Source organism: Amyelois transitella, chromosome 5 (genome assembly GCF_032362555.1).
Source record: "Amyelois transitella isolate CPQ chromosome 5, ilAmyTran1.1, whole genome shotgun sequence".
Lineage (NCBI taxonomy): Eukaryota > Metazoa > Arthropoda > Insecta > Lepidoptera > Pyralidae > Amyelois > Amyelois transitella.
The window spans coordinates 4595972-4619666 of record NC_083508.1 but is presented as its reverse complement, the minus strand read 5'-3'; the positions used below and the strand labels follow the sequence as shown (position 1 = coordinate 4619666).

At 34.5% G+C, this 23695-nt stretch overlaps 1 protein-coding gene across 3 annotated transcripts in view; it reads right to left on the bottom strand.

Annotated features, from left to right (window-relative positions):
• LOC106139077 (ecdysone receptor) overlaps positions 1–23695 on the bottom strand; it is a 188256-nt gene that overhangs the window by 94080 nt on the left and 70481 nt on the right. For all 3 annotated transcript variants that reach the window (XM_060954891.1, XM_013340429.2, XM_013340430.2), the window contains one exon: positions 3276–3566. In XM_060954891.1, the coding sequence (XP_060810874.1) occupies positions 3276–3507 (232 nt within the window). In that variant the 5' untranslated portion in view covers positions 3508–3566. The remainder of the gene's footprint in view (positions 1–3275; positions 3567–23695) is intronic.

Here is a 23695-nt window from a genome sequence, read left to right as displayed (position 1 = left end):
AAATTATTTTAGGTACGATATTCCTTGGAATCTTTTTTATGTATCCATGATCTCGGTGGCTAATGTAATTATGGGTATATTATGTTCTATAAAAAAAATTTAAAAAAGAAATATATAAATGGAGGACAACCAGATATCTCCGCCGACAAGATCTATCTCTGAAGAAGAAGGAGAAGGATAACAACATTACTCATTTGCTTAATATTTAATAATTACTTAGTAGTTTAAGAATTCCTAGCTCTATATCCTTTACAGGATATCTATCCCGTAAAGGATTTAGACGATTATGTATTTTTAGTTATTTATTTGTAAAATTAATATAAATTATATCAATCTTAATTTAGGTAGTTGTTTATGTCTCTTCAACAAACTAAATCGTTTCCTGTCGTAAGCGAAATGGACTTTTATTTTTATTACTCAAAAGTTAAGATGTCTCGATAGAAGTTTTTTCTTTTTCGTAGTCAAAAACGTGCTCGTTAAAAATAAATCTAAACGACAAAATAATGAGAGACATTTTCTGCAACAGGATGGTTACTTTTGGCGAGACATCGTTGCAATTTTCGGGTGGAGCAGATAACTTATTCTTAATTGGTTCAAAGAAACATATTTGTTTTGGTGTTTTTTGGTGTCCTCAGAAATTATTCAGAGGAAGCTTGTCTGAGGAAGTAGGCATTAATCATGTTTGAATTTAGGCCCCTTTTATTGGTTTATTTGCCTTGAAGGATTTTTAAAATTATGATAATTGTGATGGTTCTATATCCATTTGATGTCAAATAAGTGGGTTTAATTTATATCACTGTTGTTAAGAAAACCAAAGGAATTATAATCCCATTTGCCAGGTCTTAGATTTTTTGGTCCAACCTGGACTTGTTTCATTTATCATCTTTACTGTAACTACGCCACAAAACTTATACCATATGATATCACACAGTTGCAAATATAAAAAAGGGTATGGGAACCAAAAGGTTCCTATTTAAGTTACTCAAATGTATGTGGGAGAAGGCTAGGCTGCCTGTTTAAAGCAGCGATAAAAACTATTAAAACTATCGCTGTTTCGCTTTTTATTATGACATCAAACGGAACAGCGATAATTTTTCGCGCGATTTAAACGGCGTCACGCGTGCCATGCTACGGTGGTTGCTCATTATTTTTAAAGACTAAAATTTAACAAGCTATATTCATAGCTCAGCCTGAACGCGCGGTAAGCTTGACCTCGCGGCTAATTCGACTCCATCCTTAATGAGAACTCGCTCCGAAACGTTAACGATATACAGACAGGCTGCATTAGACGTGTTTTATGTTAAATTGTTTCCATATGCCGTATACAAACGGGGTCAGTGCACTTTTAAAGGTTGGACTATTCTTAGATTATTCTCTCGTAATGTATGCAAATTAACTTTTACTTCCGAGACATAAAACCTATGTCGACTGTATTGTTTCTATCTAAATCACGCAACGGGGTCGACGCCCCCATTATCACTTTGCACGATAACGTGGAACACGGTAAAAAACCATCCTGAGTTCTGATAAAAAGTCGTCCAGTTTCAGATGGCCTTCAGTGGTCGACACGGTTTGGTTATAAATGAGGTCACGAGACTGTGATTGACTGAATTGCTCGGGTCTTTTTTAGTTGGTTACGTGTAAACAGCTCAAATTGTCACAGTAAACAGCGTTCTGACTAGTGTTGCCAACTTAACTTAGTTTGGCTAGAGCTTTTAAGACTATGTTTGCGCCCAATAACGCAAAGAGCCTATTTAGCGCGTTTTAATATTTAAAATATGTGAAAACCGGACGAAAGAACGTCACTGAAAATTAAGCTTTACTCAAAATACTACCAATTTTTTTTACAAACTGGACGTACACTTTTTATTTGCTATCTACTACCAATATAAGGTATTATAGATCTTAAACGCTTGTGTCTTACAATCTAGCGCTTTTTTAAATTCAGGTAAGCGCCTTTTCGTTGGTTTTCAGTTGGCAACCACTGGTTCTGTCCTTGGACGCGGATCGTTAGTAGCAGGGTCGCGGGAGGTTCACAGCTATTTATCTAGTTGTTTATTACACTCAACTTGTTTTTATAATGTTAAACTAACGAAACTAGGTTTTGTTTAATAACAGCTGTGTTAATACGGTTTTGCTGATGAGCATTGAATATGCAGAACAAAAAGGAAACGGCTAACTTTGACTATACGGATTCAAAATATTAACATACATATATACCTAAATAAATATATCCTGTCTTTATTCCTTACGGAGTTGACAGAACCTATAAAAATCTCTGGAAAAGACAAAGATCAAGCATGTTCAGCTGCATGACTTGTTGTAGGAATTCTCAGTTTTAAGCCCTTTCCCTTCGTTAAATTTTACAATCTGTTACCATACTACTTACGTTTTATTTAGATTCAATCAACTTCATTGCATATCTATCTTATTGTATAGCATCGAAGTAAAGCATTGAATTTCATTTAAACCTTAATTTTATAGCACCAGTCAATCGTTACCTCTTGGTATTTTAACCGCTGCCGTTCCAGCTAACTCTATTAAACGAGACTTAATAAGCTGAAATCGTCTCATTGTCTCAGTAATGAACAAGTACTAGCCAACCAGCAATAAAAGTTATACCAAGTCATTGTTCAAAAGGCTGTACTTTTATTACCGTTGAAGGTAAAACTATTGTATTGCTTTGTTTAGGTCATGTAGGTTATGCATTCATAGTGCAGTTCCCTAGAGTAACGTAATGACTGTATCTAGGTCGGTCGGAAACTGTACTATGGAAGGGTGAAGTTTTTCTTGAGTGTTCATTCTTGTACCACGCTGGGAAAAGGTCGGCCCTAATGAGCTTATAATTTTCTATTATGAGGAAGATTATTTTCTTAGTTCTTTGTTTTGTAGAACCACTCACATTAAAGCGTATTCCTGATTTAAGTTGAGATAGGTTAAAAATAATAGACAACATGTTAGTGTCATCTAACAACACTAAAATATTAGGCTAAGTTGCATCCCTGATACTGGCTTGACAAACTAATTTTTTAGAACATTTTATTAAATTACTTGTTTTATTTTTATTATCACACTAGCTGTGCCCGCGACTTCGTCCGCGTGAAATAGCGCGTTCAAACAAACAAACTCTTCAGGTTTATAATATTAATATAGATAAGTTTCAATCACAAATCGGGACATCGACTAGCCTCTCATCAGTGTCATAATTATAACAAAATTACAGACAATCCAAAACCATATAAACGGTCGAGTTACTAGTGTAATTAAAGTCTTACCTATTTTCCCATTAGGACTATACGGCCCGTAGCTACTCGAGGACAGCGGTGAGGAGTAGCCATTATTCGGCTGCGGCTGCGTGGCTGCCCCCGGCGACGGGGAGCCTCCGCCGCCGCCCGCCATCCACTCCCGCACGTGGCCGTTCACCTGGTGGCCGTTGTGGCTGACCCCGGGCTCGGCTTTGACCTGATTGGGCAGGCCGCGGTAAGCCACCTCGTGTTTGAGGTCCATGCCGCTGCTACCGCATGCTGCAGCGCCGCCGCCGGCCCCGCCGCCCGCGCTCCACACTTCTGTTGGCAAGAGAGAGATAAAGTCAGTATTGTCGATGAAGCGAATAAAGTATAAACCTAATGTAGTCGTTTGTTTGTAATATCTTTATTGCATAGAAATTTACACAGTTACAAGAAATAGTTACATAGTTATCAAAGAAATTAATTACTTGTAAGTGTATAAAAAAGTCGGCAGTCAACGTGGACATTTAATAGATGTAGTCTCTATACCTACGAGATAGAGGCGTCATTTTAAACATTAAAGTATTGTTAGTTGACAGACAGTTCCAACAGATTTTGTTATTTTAATAGAGTTGTAAGTTCCAAAATAGGCCAATAAAAATATATAAAGAAAATAGGAAGTCACTAGTTACTGATACTTTGTTATATCATATAGTTCATTTGCACAATTAACAACATGATGGAGAACGTAGAAAGGCAAAAACAATAAATACGTCTATACAACGTATGTTTGACACGTTTTATATTTACTCGTACTGACCATCTTTTTATACACTTAGTTTAAAGGAATAAATAATTTGAAAATCATCAAATAAATCACTATTGCGTATAGTGATTTATTTGATTGATGACCTGGGATGGATTTTTTCCAATCAACCTGGTATGTATCTGAAATGATTATATCTAGTTCTTATTTCAGTAGTCCACCAACAATTTCATTAGCTACATAAAATTACATAATGTTTAGTTATATCTTCAAGCGTTACATACATATCTTTGGATTCAACGGTCCAAATCCTTGTCGCTATATCCGAGGGTCGTAAAACTCGCTTCTCCTGGATTAACCGAGATCTTATACGGGATAACACGAACCCTGGGATGTTAGCAATTGGCTCAGCATTGTTTGTCCCTCGTAAAATAAGATATATTCGAGTGCCACGTCTTTCTGTAAAATGTACGTGAGCTTGATGTGGCGCCATTTTATCTATTGAATGTTTTGGTTTTACGATTTTTGGAATTGTATAGATTATTATTAAAAAATTGTACCTTCCGGCAAGTAATAACTGTCAAGAAGTTATTGTATGTTATAATCACGTCTTTGTCACTTACGGGTTACACAGAGCCGAGTCTTTAAAGTACTGGAAGGCAAAGTTTAGTCGATTGAGATTAAGATAGCGGTTACTATCCCAAGTTGATTGACTTTTACAATGTGCACAGGAAGAGAACACACCTAGCACTCTCACGGTCTACTAAACCAGCAAGGAAGGTTGCACTAGATATATGTGGTCCTATTCCCTTTGTCGGCGTTTACGGCATCCATGGGAAAAAGATGGAGTGTGCTATTCTAAAGTGCCGAAGACTACACCTAATTTTTTACATACATATGTGTTAAAATAATCTAGTTCGGCTTCATGATAATTTTAATTCTTGACACAACTATATCCATAACAATTATCTCATTTTATCCTTTAAATAACGCTAATTTAAGGCAGCATAATTACATCAAAGTATGCTCTAGACGTTGAAAATGAAAGTGCCGTTTCTAGTTTTACTTTTGAACACGTTATATTATAACTAGCGCTGAATATATCCAGCTTAGTAATTACTTCATTAGAACATGTTCTGAATTAATGTAGAAAACATCTGGCTCTATCATAACTTTAGATTACTTGCTATTTTCATTAGTCTGCTCGCTTGTTATAAGTTTCGCATCTAATCTGACTTTCATAATGTTTTTGAAGAGCTTATTTTCGAGGCAGGCATTCCACTGGATGATTTTCTAAGAACGTTGTTTTAGAATATTTAGATTTCAGTAGTAGATACTAGAAAAAAGAATGGTCTTGTGTAACTTAAATCTGCGGTTGAAATTTTTATTCCCTTCATTACCTTTACTTCTTTAATCTATGGAAAATATTAATAATTTATGCGAATAATAATTACCTAGATAAAACCATACTTTGATTACAAATTTTATGCTTTACTAGAAAATGACCGCAGCTCCGACCGCGCGTGGAATATTTAATCCCGTTAATTCCCGATTCTATGGAATTTCTGGAAAATCTTCTCTCAGTGCACCCCTAGACCACATAAGGAACCTACATGGCAAATTTTAAGTTTCTTGATCTAGTGCTATGTTTGTTTGTAAACATTTTATTACACATATAACAAAAAATAAAATAGTCATTGGATTTAGAATAATGAAATATGTACTTACAATGGCGGACTTATCCCAATCGGGATTTCCTCCAGTCAGACAGAGTGGTGGCTATGCGTTGTGCGTTATGCGTCAGTAAATCAGTAACGGAAGAGTTTTATATAAACTCTGTTTCGTCCGGACTAGGTACAAAATTTGCTAAGAAATATATCATGTATGTTTTGTTCGCGAGTTTTACGGGCTACACAATAAACTTTGTTACTTTAAACATTTTACGACTTAACATAAAATATAAATATGTATGTAAAACACGCGATCTCGTTCCACTACCGACGCTTCAGGGAATGGCTGGTTCGTTGTTTTATTTTTATCAATTTCCCTTTGTGAAAGGAAAGAGCGATCGAACTTATCAAAAAGTTTTAAGCTCACATCATTATTTGTTCTCTTTTTAAAGTTGTTTTCTTTGCAACTTAATAAATAAACAATCAATCGATATTATTAAGCTTTGTGATCCGGTCTGATATCTTCACAAAAGTTTGTTCAATAAAAAGTTGTTCCAATATGTATTTCCAATTACTACATGTTTTCCTGATAAGCCATAGGTTGGGAACTTTGCGGCTTACCACATATTTTTAGGTATACGCCGAAGTTTCCGTTTCAATTTCCCAAAAATATTTCGAGTACTGCTATCTGTGCTCATTTCGGGAAATTTCATAACCAAGTATATCACAAGCAAGTCAGTGACCCCCTATCGCACAATCTACATGATATTCAAGTCATCCACGTGGTTGTCTGCTGCGCATGCCTCGACGCGATAGGCGACTGCGCCGCGCCACCGCCGCTGCGGTTGCGCCATGCTCGCGCAGAGAAAGCGTGTGACGTCATGACCTCGACACGCTCACCTACTTGCACGCCGATGCTTGCACCAACCCACTTCGGATACCGGCTCGCCGTGCTTTCCCCATAGCACTCGTGCCCAACCTCACGGATCGCAATTACGTACCATTCCCAGGGTAAGAGGATACTGCTTTCGCTTTTCTCATAATTAACATAGTTTACTACAACAGGCCCCGAGCTAGACATCTCAGAAGCTATAAAATTTCTCTCGATTCCAAGTGTTAGCGGAATCAATGGCGCCAACAATGCCAACATAAAAGTAAATGGTATTGCAATGCTGTAAATTCGGTCGAAGATCCGCAATATCAGTGGTAGTTTCAAAGGAATGTCCCGTCCCGCCACATCGCGCCTCGTAACAACGATGTTCTCTCTTCATCGCACTACCTTTGCTAGACCAAACTGAGGATTCACTTTTACGATGCAACCGATAAAATTTTATGACTCATTACGATAACGTTGGAATAAAATACGCGAGGGCAATCGGAGGAATGTATGTGTTCACCCGTTTTAAGTTGAATTTTGACCACGTATATGATATTCGTTGTCGGTCGCCACTGCAATAGCATTTGTCTGATTTATTCGTGCTGCTAGAAAATGCAATGAAATAAATCCGTTGCGGTTCGGTGGTTCTCGCGAATAAGCGTATAGAGTATCATTGCGGTCAATAGATATTCTTTCTGTCCACATAAAATCTGAAAAGTAAGGACGTGCCGGCGCCTTGAGAACATTCTAGAATGCATTGAGCGTCGCCGATGTGGCACTGATGTACTGTAGCTAGGTACTCATGTGGTACCAAGTTTGGCGCGCCAAAACTATTTTCTGTGACCAATGCAGGTTTGGACATCTATATGCAAAATCCCCCGCTAGTATAATAGCACAAAGAGCTGTCAATGTAGCGGAAACAGAATTTACGGGTAACACCAGTATCATTATATACGAGGTCACCGCCTCGTGTAGTGTCTTGGGTTCGCAGCCTTGTATTATGATCGTCATTTGTCAAAAGATATTTCCTACACAGGTAATTTTGTACGTAGTTAAATACATTTATGTATATATAAAGATTTTATGTGTTTACCTATATTATGAGTTAGCATTTAGTAGATATTACTGCATAATTTTAAGTGTCAAGCGCTAGTCTGAACCGCTTACTAATTTTTACTATACACTAACACGAAACCTTTGATTATATAGTCGACAAAGCGCCAGGGTTACGTCAACAGCGTTGTAGTGGCCTTGTAATAAATTAACGTAGCTACAGCAAGTTTTGTAGCAGGTTCGATAACCGTGCCGTATACAAACCATTTGTTAGTAGATAATTAGAGAGTTCGGTTTGGATGTCTGATGGGCGCCTTCATGCATTATTGAGTGTAAACTGTGTAAACCATGGCATTGTAATAGCATCGTGATTGCTAGCAAATTGCTATAGTTCCCACGGAATTCCGCCTATAAGTTTATTGTTCGATGAGGTTTGCTATTGTCTGTGATCTTTGAAGGTTCTGAGAAGCAAGCAATTTCGTGGATACAAAATTTTGGTAAAAAAATATCGTTAGAGTCATCGGTGCGTAAAATAAAAGACGAGACGTATATCAAACATTATGATTATACTAATATACTTAATTAACTTGATTACGAATATTACCTTGATTATTCAGTGCTTATGATTCCGCAATTGGTCCAGTTTGATTGTTATAACAAGTCTTAGGGCATACTTACCTGCTTACAGAAATTTCCTATCAATATCGGTATGGCTTTTTAAAATATTTCTTTGTGTTATTAGTTATGTGCTTAGTAATATTTAAAACGAAAGTTATGCATTATATATTCTGTTTAGCTTGTTTGAAATGGCAGTCTCAAGGGTTACATCACGTCCTTCAAATCAAGGACTGCGATTTTCGAGCTACATTTTGTTTGATGGTTGAGACTTGCTGAATGAAAAATATCAATTAAAAATGGAAAAAGGGAAAGTACTGTTTCTTTTGCCAAATTAGGTATATCATATCATATCGTAAGTAAGTGAGCATATAATTGAAAATGTAAACATAAAGAAATGGTAAAATCTACGATGGTCGATTTTCTTGTACCTATCGCTAGTTACCACTATCTATGATGCGAACACATTGAAACACAGCAGGCGATAACGATTGTTCAGATATCAATAAGAATATTATTATAAATCAGTTGGAGACATTCGCAACTATCAATATGGCGGATGCTCCAGGGAGTGTTTCCATAATACGATTTCTAGACTAGATCCGAATGTTAAATCCGTTGCAATTCCCAGCAGATGACAGCTCTGTGTTTACTGCGTCTTACTGAAACGATAGGAAGGGGGAGATGAAAAGATTGGAGCCGTGAGGGGAAATCACGTAGCTATTTTATCGTTGCAATGTCTTGATGTTAGCTGCAGGAAAGGTTTCATGGCCAGTCCTTATAAGTAAATAGTTTTCTAATTTATTCAAGACGATGCATGTATGTGATATTTACAGTGTTGGTATTATGACGATTTTCATTGCGTATTGGTCTTAACATTGTTTGCTAGTGATAAAATAATTTCATGTGAAAACATATGTTCGATTGATACTTGGTATCCAAGGAGTACTTTCTAATACCACCAAAGAAGTAGGTATTATGAACATCATCATAGATAATGCTTAAATCGCATTAATTGTAGACCAAAGATGGCGGTCGTGACTTTTTGCTGTTGCACCATATGATTTGCTCAACAATGTTCCGAAAGTGTGTACTCATACAAATATGGGCACTATTTGTTATAAGACGAAGACCAGTTTGATTACGGTTGACACCTTCATGTTGCGAAAGTAAAGCTGGTTGAACATATGAATCATACTGATAAATGATATGATGATGAGTAAAAAGTTCACACATATTTAAATTATTAATGAAAATGTCATGAAAAATAAAGTAATTCAAAAGAAATATACTTAGCTATTCTTATTTTAAGAACAAACTTACAGTGTGAAATATTTACCATGTTGTCGTTATTAGGACGTGTAATTGTGACGAATTGACGATGTTATTCAATTTTCATAACACAGTCACTAATTGTTAAGTAATTATTTATTATATACTGCGCTTATTAAAAAATCAAGTAGCCAAAAGTGTCCTAAAAGAAAGATTCGTATTGCAACAGAAAATGTTATAGAACAGTGTTACAAATTTAATTAAAATTTAATACTTAAATTTATCAGTATAGAATTAAAGAGATAAAAATATACAGTAATATTTTATTATAGTGCTCTAATATTTCATTTTAGATGCAATGCTTGCATTTTCGATAGCAAAATGTTTCAATTAACCTATTCTTTTGGTATCAAATGTTATCGAATTTATTTGAAAATATTCGAATTTCATTTTTGCTCAAGCGGGAAAACATACTCGACTGTTCATAAAATCTACAATTCCCAGGACAACAGGAAAATAATACAGAAGTTGATAGCAAAGGAAATTTCAAATTCGATATCAAGTATTACTTTAGATATAACTTATTCAACGACGATTTCTCTATTTTCTGTTCAGGAAATGTAAAATGCTGCGGAAGGAATAAGAGCCATAAAGTTTAATTTATTTATATTGCGTAGATTTAGAAGATCATGTTCAGACATATCATTGTGTTTACTTCCTCTCGGTCTTTTGTGAGTTTATGTTCAAGTCGTAATATTTGCTGAACGTGTTCGTATACTTTCATATCTTTACTTGAAAGAATTGTACCATCGACTTAGATTTCGCATATTTTATGCTCGTATTTGTTTTTTGCCTATTTTTATGTGTTGGATATTGTACTCGGGATATTTTATGTGTTAATAAAATATTGTATGATTTAGTTACATACATACTAAAGTTTAAAATCTGTTCGCGCATATCTTACTCTTCGTTTAATGGACATTATGAAAAGAAGATAAATATAATTAATGCTACCTACCCATTGAAATCTGAAGTTTTCTCTAGGCCAATATTTACCATCTTATGAGGAAAAAAAGAAAAACAGTGGTAAGCACTATTCGTATCTCATTCATACATATAATCACGCCTATTTCTCGGGTACGGTAGACACTCCATCTCTACACGATCGTCTGAATCCTTTTTTCTCTTCTTTTGTATTCATCAATATTTTCATACGAGCTCGGTTTTCGTTTATTCGTGTTTCATTTCAGGTTACTAGATTTTCAGTCAACAGAATCAAATACAAAGCGATTTGCATTGGATCCGGAAGGTTTGAAGGACCTTTATACGTCCGGGCGATGCGGTCACCTTGCTCTTCTGTTTGTGTAGGCAATACTTCAGAATGTGTCATTGACTTACAATGCACATAAGTAATGCATTTGACGTAACGTTGATAAACAGATATAATGTGAAAAAGAAAGAACCTATGTATATCGTTTGAGTGAATTACAATCGAAAGGAATGAAAATGTAGTCTCTGCCGTCTTCGGGGAAAAAACGTGATTTCATGTTTTATTACGAGTAGTAGGTATTATGGTTTTGTCATGGTACCCATGTAAGTTCGAGACTTGTGTAATAAGATACAATTCAACGCTTTTTGAAAGTTAACCTTTTTTATGTTGACCTGGCCGGTCAAATACGAGACCTTGTGACTCAGAAGTAAGCACTCTTCTAAATTGGCCGAAAACTCAGAAAAAAAGTATACAATGTAGGTACCTATTTTTGATGAATACGATAATAAATTAAACCTTTTAATTTTTATCTCGACTTATCATTGCTTTAATTCAATGAGTCTGTATTTATCTTGTCAATCAAAACCCGAATGGGCGTTATCTGTTTAAAAAAGAAACAATGGTTACCCTTTTCGTTCAGGGCCAAAATATTCTGAATAACATTTACAGGACAAAACTGAAAAACAAATAAATGATTCAGATGGTAAGTGACATAAAAATATTCCTGAATGATGCTTTAAAATAACGTCGCACAAAAGTATGGATGGCATTGTGCCATATATTTCAGTTATATTATTTTCATGTCCTGGCAGCCCATACTTTAAAAACTGGTATTTTTTAAAAGATTGTTGAAGTACACTTATTTTTATTTGGATGAAGCGAAAAAAGTATGCGATCGTGGTAAGTGGAAAGATGTAGTCTCTGCCTACCACTTCAGAAAAGAGGCGTGAGTTTATGTATCTATGCTTTGTACTCCCTGCGAGCATTATGTACATTTTAGATACAAGGAGTCATGTAGGTACTTTTAGGCAAGCGCTATATAGACTCATCGTGATTTCAGCCGCATAAAATTCATTGACGGACGTAGTATAGGCTTTCCCTAAACATTTCCATCTTCCAATGAATTAGAAGTGACCAGCATATAGCGTCTTCCTGAATAGTTTCAACTGATTATCCAATGAAGCTGATGTTGGAAAAATGGGCACTTATATCAACCCTTGAACGTTTATACCCAAGTTTTTTTCATTTCATTTCATTTTATGAACTCTGAAATGAAAGTAGGTAGTCAAAATAAAGGAAAGAACTTAATAAAACCGTATGCCCTTGAAAGTTACAACAGCGATCAGCATAAGTATAACAGTAGTATTCGCGACTGATGCATCATGCAAGGACATTTCCTAACCTCGGTGTACCCTACCATAAAGGTATTATTCAGATGTACCCAAGACAGGTTGCCCAAGTTCGTCACGCGACCTGTCAGAGTGATACTATCTATATGAGCTTTGTATAATCTATGAGTCCATTACAATTACTTCCATTGTCTTTCTTTTCATTGCATACATAAACCATATTTATATAATCATAGTAACCACGACATAGACGAAACTTTTAAAATAAGTAATACAAATCTGGACGAATAGAACTCTACATGTAAATACTACATGGAGCAGATAGATACTAAAAACCAAAGTGAATACTTATAAGTAATACAGAAACGAAAAATCGAAGGTCGTAGAAAATAATGTAAGATCTTCAACAACACTTTAGTTGGAACTACAGACTCCCACAGCTGAACTGGAAACTTCTCTCATAAAGACTGACTACAAATTTGTTCTTGCTCAAGTTGCACCATTCGCATAATAGTTTTATATTCTTATTTCATGTCCCGGTCGATTCATAAATTCATGTGGGTATTCAAATTATACGATATTTCAATTTCTACTGTTACCTTTATGGTTTGAACGAGCACTATTGTCTCTTGGTTTTTATTCAAATATGCACGTAGTGATGTAGATACGAAATGGTGGGATGCACGCGTAAAGGGGAGCTATGTCTCATGAGAAAATACACAGGAACTAAGATGAGATAGTTGAAATAATATTATTTTATGTTCATAACTTCAGAAGAATAGATACAAGCAAAGGTCTGAATGTGGTGTAATATAACCTTATTCGCTGGCCGAATGATTAAATTTTCATGACTTTCATGATCACTACCATGATGTATTTGCAGTAACAAAGCTACCGAAAATACCAACATATACATCTTGATTTCATGTCTTATTTAATAGGTAGGTTATGATAGTACATTAGAACTCCTAAGGAATTTCAAGATGTTTGTAGATAAATAATAAACATTTAAACATGCGATGTAATTAAATTATGAATTTATAACTTAACAATAAAATTATTTATTATTGCTGTGAGTTCCTTTGTGCGCCTTTTTATGGATACCATAAATTCGCGCCCACCTGTAGGATTTATTGCATAGAAAATTAATTGAAAGGATTAAATTTGCGCTAGGTGTGGGTTCAAGGAATAAATTTATATTGCTATTTTATCATTACTTAGCTAAAGCATGATAATTGAATAACATGGATAATTTACGTCGTTTCATGCTCTGAAATAATTTAATTTTTAAACACAACGCCTGTGGTTTAACAGCCCATCAAATATTTAATTTTCTTCCCAATTAGCTCTTACTTTGTTTGGAATTGTATTCAAAATAGGACTGCGTCAAAGATTAGGGTATTATGCCTCGTGTCTGAGTTAACTTTATGATTAAGGCTGTTGTGAGATTTGATTAAATGATTAAAAGTATGATACTAAAAGTAAGACCTTTTTAATTGGACGGGTACAAATTTGCAATAAGTTCTGTTTTTGGATAATACATTAGAGAAAATTGACCACATTTTGAAGTTTACAAACCATCCCAGGTTTCTGCAACTTAGATGACAATATATATTATATGAGTCTTAAATATCAAAGCTTGTAAAATTGTGGCCAATAACATAAAAACAGACATCGTGCGGTCTTATCCCTTATAGGACAGATATAGTCAATAGCCACAAGACTTACGAATCTTAAATGAAGGTTAAAAACATTTGGTTTGGTTTTAAGTTTATAACCATTGGTGGTCATTAAAACACTTAAAAACAAGAAGAAGAGAATATATAAGAAACGTAGATGTAAAACAATTTTTACAGTTCTCTTGTGAAAATGTGTCTCTACTTGCACTGATAAATAACTTTTTATGATTCAGCATTGTCCCATTTTCACTTGGTTCAAGTAAACAAGTAGCATACAAACCTCGCCTCATTCACGCTCCAGGTCTAAGGTCTGGCCCTGGGACGTGACTTGCGATCAGATATCACTCTAACAATGTATCAGAACGGAGTCTCGGTCATATCAACTAATGAGCATTTTTAACATACGTACCAGATGCTTCTCTAATCGTGCAAATTGTAAAGGTCAACCAAGGGATAGGCTAGTAAATTTGGGATTGTCCTTTTAGGCGATGGGCTAGCAACCTGGAATTTATTTATGTATTAGTTAGAATATCAAATCCATTATTAAGCCATACAGCCAAACTGATTAGTCTTGTCGATACTGTTGGCTCTGTCTACTAAAGTATAAAGACGTATTATATGATTGTAGTTATATGAGCATTATTAACAAACGCCGCTAACAAACGTTTTGCGTTCCACTTTCTTCTGAATAAATTGCGGCGTTTTTGTATAATGAGTATCCACCCACGTATGAAAAATTTGCTAAATCATTTAACACCTTTGGATGTGTGTAGAATAAAATTACTTTTCTTAGATAAGCACCAGTTATCAATTCATGTTACGTTACGTCTAGGCCTTTCCATTCCACGAGAGGTTCCTATTCTTATCAAACATTCGCCTTGTATGTTTGCTTAGTAAATAAAAAATGTTTAAGAAAAGGCTCCTGTTTTGGTGAAATCCAGACCTTACCGCGGAGTGCGGGGTGTTATGTCTGCCAGTCTGCCGGTATCGATCCGGCGCCCTCATTTTGAGCCGACTGCGCCCACAAGGTTACAGATGTAATTTCAACTGGAATGGCCGCATTAAATTTCTCATATCATAAAAACAAGCCGTTTTTCCTTTTTCCCCCTTTCACTTGCACGATCCCTGCATTGTTTCGTTTTCTTAACTCTCTTCATACGTGCTAGTCGGTTACAGCACTCAATTTTTCTTATAGATTTACTTCTTGTAAACAATGAGAAATTTTGAGAAGAGACAGTCCCTCAGGTCTTGAATTTTCTGCACTATTGGAATACAACTATTCAATCTTTTTTCGCGAATCTAGTGAAAACATCGTTATCCCAACCTAATTCCTAAAATGACTTATACAACGCAGATTTATCCAAGGTCATAGACAGACATCGGACTATTCTTTATTTAAAAAGCTATGAACAGAAACTGAAGTAAGCTGTCCTACAATATGTACGTCTTGAAGTACTTTCTATTTGCCGTCACTTCCATAGAAATTACATCTACAGCTGACGCATTAAGTACTCGTGGCTAGCCTACTGCAACTTCTACGATTTTACTGTTTATGTACATTGTTTAAACAATAACTAAGTATTTACCTATCGTTTGACAAAAAATCTATTTAAATACATTTCATGTCGTGTACCTAAATGACAAAGCACGAAAGGTGGATTTCACATAATTACCACGAGAGTAAAAAAAAAGGGGAATAAACGTTTTAAGCATGTACGAGTATATTCACAGGCATAAGCTTGCGAATAATGCGGGCGTTTTTTTCCTCTAATGTCGACAAAAACGTACAAAGCTTCATATTCTCGAGTAAAAAAGTCTTCGCCAGCGGAAATTCGAAGAAAACTGCAAACAAGCTGGTACACTTCAACTTGAGAGTTTTCGAGTCTTCAAGATTTCGATTTCGTTCAACGGTTCGGTATTTCCAAGTGATATCCAATTTCCCTGGCAAACTTGTTTGTACTTTTCTAACAATGTGAACATTTCTGCTATAAATAGATGAGATTTAAGTAACGGAAGCCAATAAACATACTTATAGAATGTGAGTTATTTACTTGCTGAGATTTTGTAACTTTAGATTTTCCATTAATTTTAGCCACGCGGCTATCAGCAGAGCAGAATAGCACCTTAAAATTTCTTGTAGATCATATATGAATAGATCAATCGAATGTTTTTATAATAAAAGCACTAACAATTAGTGCGTTAAGAAACCCAAGGTCCACAAAACCTCATGTTCATTTGGGGACTCCATCAAAGCTCAGAATGCAATCATAAATCAAACGTTCGCCAGCAGCAAATGTCATCAACATCGGTTGTGTTGCAATTATAAGCGGTTACGGTTTCATGATGAGACAATAATGTATGTGATTCAAAATTATGAAGACCATGTTTCATACAAGGCTTTAACAAACAATTGTTCCTCATGTTATTTTACTTAAAAGCTATTCTTTATTATGAAAGGGACAAATGAAAAAAATATATTATTCTTATTTGCTTAGTTTTAAAATACACTATGCAATTATTATAATAACAGTAGAGACGTTCGAGTGAAAAATTTCAAGTTTACATTCCTTTTTATGCGCACCGCTGCCGAAGTCTATAATCATTTACATACATTTCACAAAAGATGCTATGTGTAAGTTGCAACACTGAGTACTCTCTCACGCTCGCGTATCGAATGCACAAAGCCAATTTTCCACTAGAGTAAAAACAACACAAATTCAATTAAGGAAATGGTCTGTTTTGTACGCGAGGGAGAATTTATATTTTAACGCAAATAGTGCTGGCTGGGTAACAATCAACTGATAGGGCCTCTTTTTGTGGCGAATGAAATAAATTGCAGGTAATACTGGCAGACGTAATAAGTATGGGTTTCTATAACGTATGATAAAACACGGGTCGCTTTGTGGTTTCCGGTGGAGAAGAATGAGACCACTCGAAAGGTCGCTAATAATGCTTTTACGCATAACCATCTAAGGACAATATTTCTTTATTAGAAAATTACAAATTTTCACTCAAATGTTTTACTTACTCATAACTTTTACATCGCTTATTAAAGCAGTGAATAAAAACCATAAACAAACAAGGCTGAGATTTGTCTACTTCTATCCAATTAATTGGGATAATCTGTCTGCACCACAAAAATATCCATGCAATAAGTCTACAGCTAGAAAAATTATTGCAGAAATTGAAATGAATGTATGAATATCCAGATGTTTAAGAAACTTAAGAGTTATATATAGACGAATTCGTGTATTTATAGGGATTAAACAGTTGAACGCTATTTAAAAACATTTGCAGTCTTTTAAAAAACAAATAAAACTTGATATATCCTAAACCAGAACTTCTTACTTTCTTTAGTACTCATAAAAAGTTGTTATTACGATTAACGTCTTAAAGTTCATAAAAAGAGAGCAAAATGAAAAAGTTGTAATTATTCCATCTCATAAAACAAAGGTCCTTCAGTGACTTACGATTCTCCTTGAAGGGCTTTCCACCCTGCAGATTCAGACTATTTACGTGCGGGCCGACCTACCCGTGACCTTTGACCCGAGAGCCTGCGACTCTCTGACCTAGAACGGTTCAATCGATACGCAATGTGTCTCAAAAATAATGCAAGGACAGAAGAATAGGCAGGTGTGAAGGTTTAATGTTCACTGTGCCCTGTTTAAAATTTTAATAATTGCGCACCTTTTTGAGAATATACATATGTATGTAGCAATTTGAAATGTGATGCAATAGCATAACAATAATTGAAATGAATTTTAAGAATTTTATGGTGCATTTTATCTGCAATATCAGTACCTTAGTCGGCGAAACAAACAAAAATACAAATAGTTATTTTGTAGAATTATAAATATGGATAGGATGGATAAAATAGTATACTAATATTCATCAATGCATGCTGAAACCATAATTTGGGCCAAACTCATTATGTTATTTTTGGGATCGCATATAGAGTTGGTCCTTAAGAGAGCACATTCTGTATAATTTTTAATGTATCGGTTGAGTGTTGCAAAGTTGCGATAACACATATCATCTAAACTTTTGATTGGTTGCCCCGTTTTAGACTGGAAGATAAGAACATAAAAGAGACCCTTACTTTTTAAAATTTTGTTACTTATATCTTTTTTATTTAATCTCACAATAGGTTTGAATAAATGTCACAGAAGCCCGCCAAAAAAGTTAAATATAACATGTATTATTATGATGAGATTATGACATTTATTATTATTGCTTGGCCAATCGTTACCTACATATTTTGATGTTTGCACCTTTGTTTGAAAAGTATCCAGCAGTAGACCAGGTCTAGGTGTGGTGGTGGATTTGATAATGGAAGCATGGAGTCTAGAATGTGCTGTGTGGTTCCCGGCACCATTATAAAAAGAATAGGACCACTCTTTCTCAAATATGTCGTAAAAGGCAACTAACTACTTGTGTTTTATATTTTGAAATGAACTAAACTTAGGATTCTTCTTGTACGCGATAGGCTAGCAACCTGCCACTATTTGAATCTCAATTCCATCATTAAGCGTACAGCTGAACGTGGCCTATCAGTTTTTTAAGACTGCTGGCTTTGTCTACCACGCAAGGGAAATAAACGTGGTTATATGTATGCAATGTGGGGGATATAGGTCAGATATTCGATATGAAATACGATCCAATGCTCGATAAGCGAAATACCGCACTGCCCTTATTACGAAATTGTACAAAATCATTCTATAGGTTAGCATTTTTTTTCTATTACGTAGCTTGGTAGGTTATCATAGTTGGACATTACCTAACCTTTAATGGTATGCTAGGAATGCTTAGTCTATACATGTATTTTTTTATAATACCTATATTATGCACGTAAGAAAATATTAGCTTTGTATCAAACAAAGTTCAGTACTAATTTTATGGCTTTAAGAAAAAAATATTTTTGATTGTGTCCTAGATACATTAATACATAGGTTTAAAAAACCGATAGGCCATGTTCAGCTGTTTGGCTTAATGACAGAATATCTCCTCTGACTCTTATGTAATCTTCTCTCAGAAGGTACCTTAATTAACCTGGCTGGCAAATGATGGTCATAATATATAAGTAAGAGCCTAGATCCTGATACACTTTCAAATCTTAACAGGCCTTGCCTAGATTAGAAACACTAAAGTCTAGGTGTTTAGTGTGTAACTTTTTGACTTCCTTTGCATTAGGAAGTAGTAAGTAAGTGGAATCAATACTACAACAGTGCAGTGACTGATTATTGTGGCCTTATCCAAAAAAACCTGCGTCAAAGTAATTACAAAAAGTTTTCATTTCTATAAGCTTTAAAATATGACCGAGCCTCACGTTGAGGTCCTAAGCTGGGTACGGTATCGCCTTCTGCGCATGAGTCACGATTACTTAAGAGCGGACTGGTCAGACGGGTTCGCGTTTTCCTTAATACACTTTTCTTGTTTGCAAATTTCAATGGGCGTTAGTACTTTCTGATAAAATTGAGCATATTAAAATAATGGCTAAATAACGATTTGGGGTGAATAATTTATAAATTATATAGTATATAAAGTTTATACATCTGAAACAATTGTTATTATGTTTAAAAACAATATATAAGCTTTCAAGGTAGAATAGATACCCTATGTTTAATACGCGCAAAATACCTGTTTTGCAGTCGGAATTTTTAAGATTTTTACAGTATAGAATTTAATCTAAATCGGATAACAGCCGGTCAAAGACAGCATTCGTTTAATATTTCCAATTGCATCATCTCCCTTTTACATGTAAACGTTTCATTTTCACTCTTTCAATCTCATTCCAATACCGTCGACCAATCGAAAGCGGGTCACGTCTCACTACTTGCTCTTGAACTTTTATACTTTCCTTTTCTACCGTCTGGGACTAGATCTAGACTAGTTTCTCCCAAAAATTCATTTCCAATGTAACAATGTGCTTGATTGATTGTCGAAAATCAAGTAAAAAACTTGGCTGTTTCAGAGCTGTTAAGTGATTTGTGCTCACAATAACTTTTAGAACCCCATTTCCTATGTATTCGTACTATTTCTAACTTACGAATAAAAAATCTATATAAACCATCCTCATTTTTTGTCGATTTTTATAAACAGGTAATAACGTGAATAAATAAATTAATATTTCAGAACATTTGTTACTATGAAAATGGTACGGAACCCTTTGTCCGCGAATCCGACTCGCACTTGACCAGTTTTTAAAAATTAATAAAGCTCATTTTAGAAAAGAAAGCTTACAGACAAAATTTACGTCTTAGAAGCACTTAAAATGTAATCGAAATCGGCACAATATTAAGATTATTACTTGTACGTAAGTATCTAATTATATTTATAATTACCGCAGTATTAGCTTGTGCCCACGAGAATCTTATATTATAGGCATATTTTATCTCTTTTGTTTTCTCTTGTAATAGAAACCATACTCGTGTAATGTCACAGAGTGACAAATTTGACAGAGGCGACGCCTTTTATGTGGCGTGACGAGGCTACAATGTGCCTGACATATTTCTGATGCGGTATCAGTTACGTGTTACCTACCACCTCACAAGCGGTCGTTGACTTAGTAAGATAATATGTGTTTTTCTCTCGTTTGAACCAGTAATTCGATATCAGTAAAGAATAATAAATTGTCTTAATGATACCGACCCTAAGGGGCATTGTTATATCAGAGCAGACAAAACATTACAGGTATTTTAAAAGGTTTTATTTATTATCTTTGTTTATAATATGCAAAGGTTATAATTGCTCAGTTTACATACAAATAACTACGAATTGTCTAGATAACATTATGACTTTAGATATTGGTGGCAGGCAAAAACATTTAGGACAAATTAGTCATTAATGAATGTTGTCCGCTCGAAATAATGTTCATAATTCTACCAATGGGACTCAAATCCTATTGGTACTTACATAACAAACATAAATATCTGATATGTAAATAAGGAACAACGAAAGTGCGGGACAATCTTGGACTTATTCCATCAATTACGCAAATAATTTATGTGCCAACGCCTTTATCTTAAAGTAATAAGCTTACAGAACGATTTTAGACTTACAAATTACAAGCTTAATTTTTGAAGTACAAAGAGTACTTACAGTACATTTTAATATATTTAATACTTACTGAAAATATGAAAATTTCGATTTTATACTTAAATATGTATAAGAGCTTCAATCCATTTCACAGATACAATCCCTGTTATATCCTAGTATTCTCTCTGGAGACGAGCCCGGGTAGCGCCTTTTGACCATGATCCTGGTTAGATTTTTACATAAAGATGACTGACTTACGCAATCTTTGCAGGGAAACCAAAGTCATACTGAATTTTCCATTAAAGCTGTATTTGATAAATGTGTCCATAATAATTTTGTGTCAGTTTTGTAATATTTTAACTCTGCAATTCCAGACTTGCCATTTTATTTAGCCGTCGACTCCAAACATTAATTACTTAGACCCAGCATAATTAATTAAAACTTTTACCAGTGAACAATAACAGCACGAAATTATTATTCCATTGAGTCCAATGAGTTTGAATGTAAGTAAAGGTTTCTGAAATAATGTTGCATTATTTTTTCTTCGAGATCATTTGCATACAATAACGTTTCTTTTAAGAAAAGTTGTAAATATTTTTGGGTAAACCCTGTTATAGTCATAAGTCCGCATAATATCAAAAGTTAGTAAACTATGTATATAATTTATTATTACTTTCTCCTCTTAAACAATCGAATGTCACATACATTATTATTTGAAAAACTAATTTACACATATTTATGTGTAAATTAGTCCGAAATTCTATTATTTCCCGTATCCGATACACTTTTCAAACGGTTACCCGTTAGTCCATCTGAATTTAAAGAGAATACCGCTTTATCCATAACTATGTCGATCTAAGTTGTAAATTTTATACGTGTGCCTGAGACAAGCATGTTTTCCAGACTTGTAAATGCGTCGACTTGATAACTCCACACGAAGAAATGAATAAATCTTACTAATGCATCGCCCGATGGTTATTATTCACTGTATGATAACAGTAGCCTCTTCTGTTATCTCCTTTTGTTATCTACAAACGATTCCTTGCGGCGCCGTCGTGGGTGTAAGTTCATAAATAAACCGAGAACTGCGATTGCATTTAAATATTGATTTTGTCTATAAATTTTACTGTTTTTTTAGGTAAAAAGATTTCAGAATGACTATTCTTTTCAGTTAAAGAAAAAAATACCAATATTTTTGTGTTAATCTTTCACAATAAAATGATAATCTGTTCTTCGACAGGCACTCATATTTCCTACTCCAATTATTTTATTGGAACCAACGGAAGAGCAATGCTGGGGGTTTACAGCCAACATTAAGCTGAGCAGGAGCCCTTTCGAGGGCACGAAATTCCTTTAAAATTTCAATATTTTTTTTCATTTTGGCTTTTTCTGGATAAATACTTATTTTTACTTTTTGCTTTGCGACCATTTTTCAGTAAAATATTCTACGACGCAATATTACTTGTAGGAAATGTTCGAACTATAAATTAAACTAGTGGACAATACTTGAACAATAATTGTATTTCATTGTTGGAAACATAAAAGCCACATTAATCTATAGTAAATAAAACAAAATGTAATTAGGCAAGTGGGTTGTGCCAAAACAAAACGACGTTTAGCATAAATTACAAGCACACTGCTTTTGGCGCTGATTGTGATGATCAAAATGGGATTTCAATACCGCACATTGATATTTACTAAAAACCTTTGTGAAGGTACTATTTGGTTTATATCAGTGGACAATGCCTATGAACAAAACAGGTGAATCGGGACATCGAGATATAATAAGGTTATAAAAGTAATATATGTATGTTTGTCTTTAGTGCTTGTTTATAAACTAGCGATTTTGCGATTTATCTTGTACGTTTATAACGTGGTGCGAAAAATAGGTGTTCCAAATACCTTACGCTCACCGCGAGTCGGTGACGCACAGATAAACTGAACTCTATGGAATAATTTTCAAATGTATTTTCATTAAATCATAGTATCTTTTGTATAAATTAAACTGAAGAAACTTAATTATTAGAGCTTTTAATTTGTTTCTAAGTGGTGTTGATATAGGTCTTGTTGTCTTGAAATAAAAACAATAATAAATTATAATAACCACTTCTTATACTAATAGAAAAATTTATATTTTCACCATTGTCATTTCGTTTTTTTAAATCTGATACAAACTAAACAAAACAATGCTAGAAATATGCTGGTACGATACTAAGTAAATTTACTTCATTTCTATTCAAGGTTTCGCCTCAAAAGATTTTCTGCCACGAACTCATACCGTTAAGATTTATAGTTAACTCTTAAATTCCAAGTGGCTCGTGATCTCAACTCGTTTTGTTTTCTCTCATGCATTTTAACTTAACACGATCCGTCCATTGAAAAGTTGTGTTCCAACATAGTTCCAACTTTCCTACAATGAAAGGTCAAACGGTTCAGTCTTCAATCTCTGAATATTTCATTTTATCTAAATTCACTTATGGTCCGGAACGGGTATGTGATCCTACGTGACTTCAAAATATGTACAGATTGATTCCTTCTATACTGGTTTTAAAATTAAGTTTTTTTTGTACTTTTGTATTTAATGATTTTTAAATTTAATCCATATTAACAAATAATTTAAAAAAAATCTTAATTATAATGTACAATAATAAGGATTTTTTTTTAAATTATTTGTCTTGTATATTGAGACATATTTTCGTAAGACATATAATCTGGAGATATTATTTTATTTGTTATTTTAGTTTCTTATTATATTTGTCCATAGATATGAAAAATTCTTGTTCGATTACCTTATACTACTACCGAAAAGTATGCTGACATTTAAATAGTAAAGTCAGTATTCAGATCTAAGGGTTATTTCGAAATTTCATGAAAACGAAGCC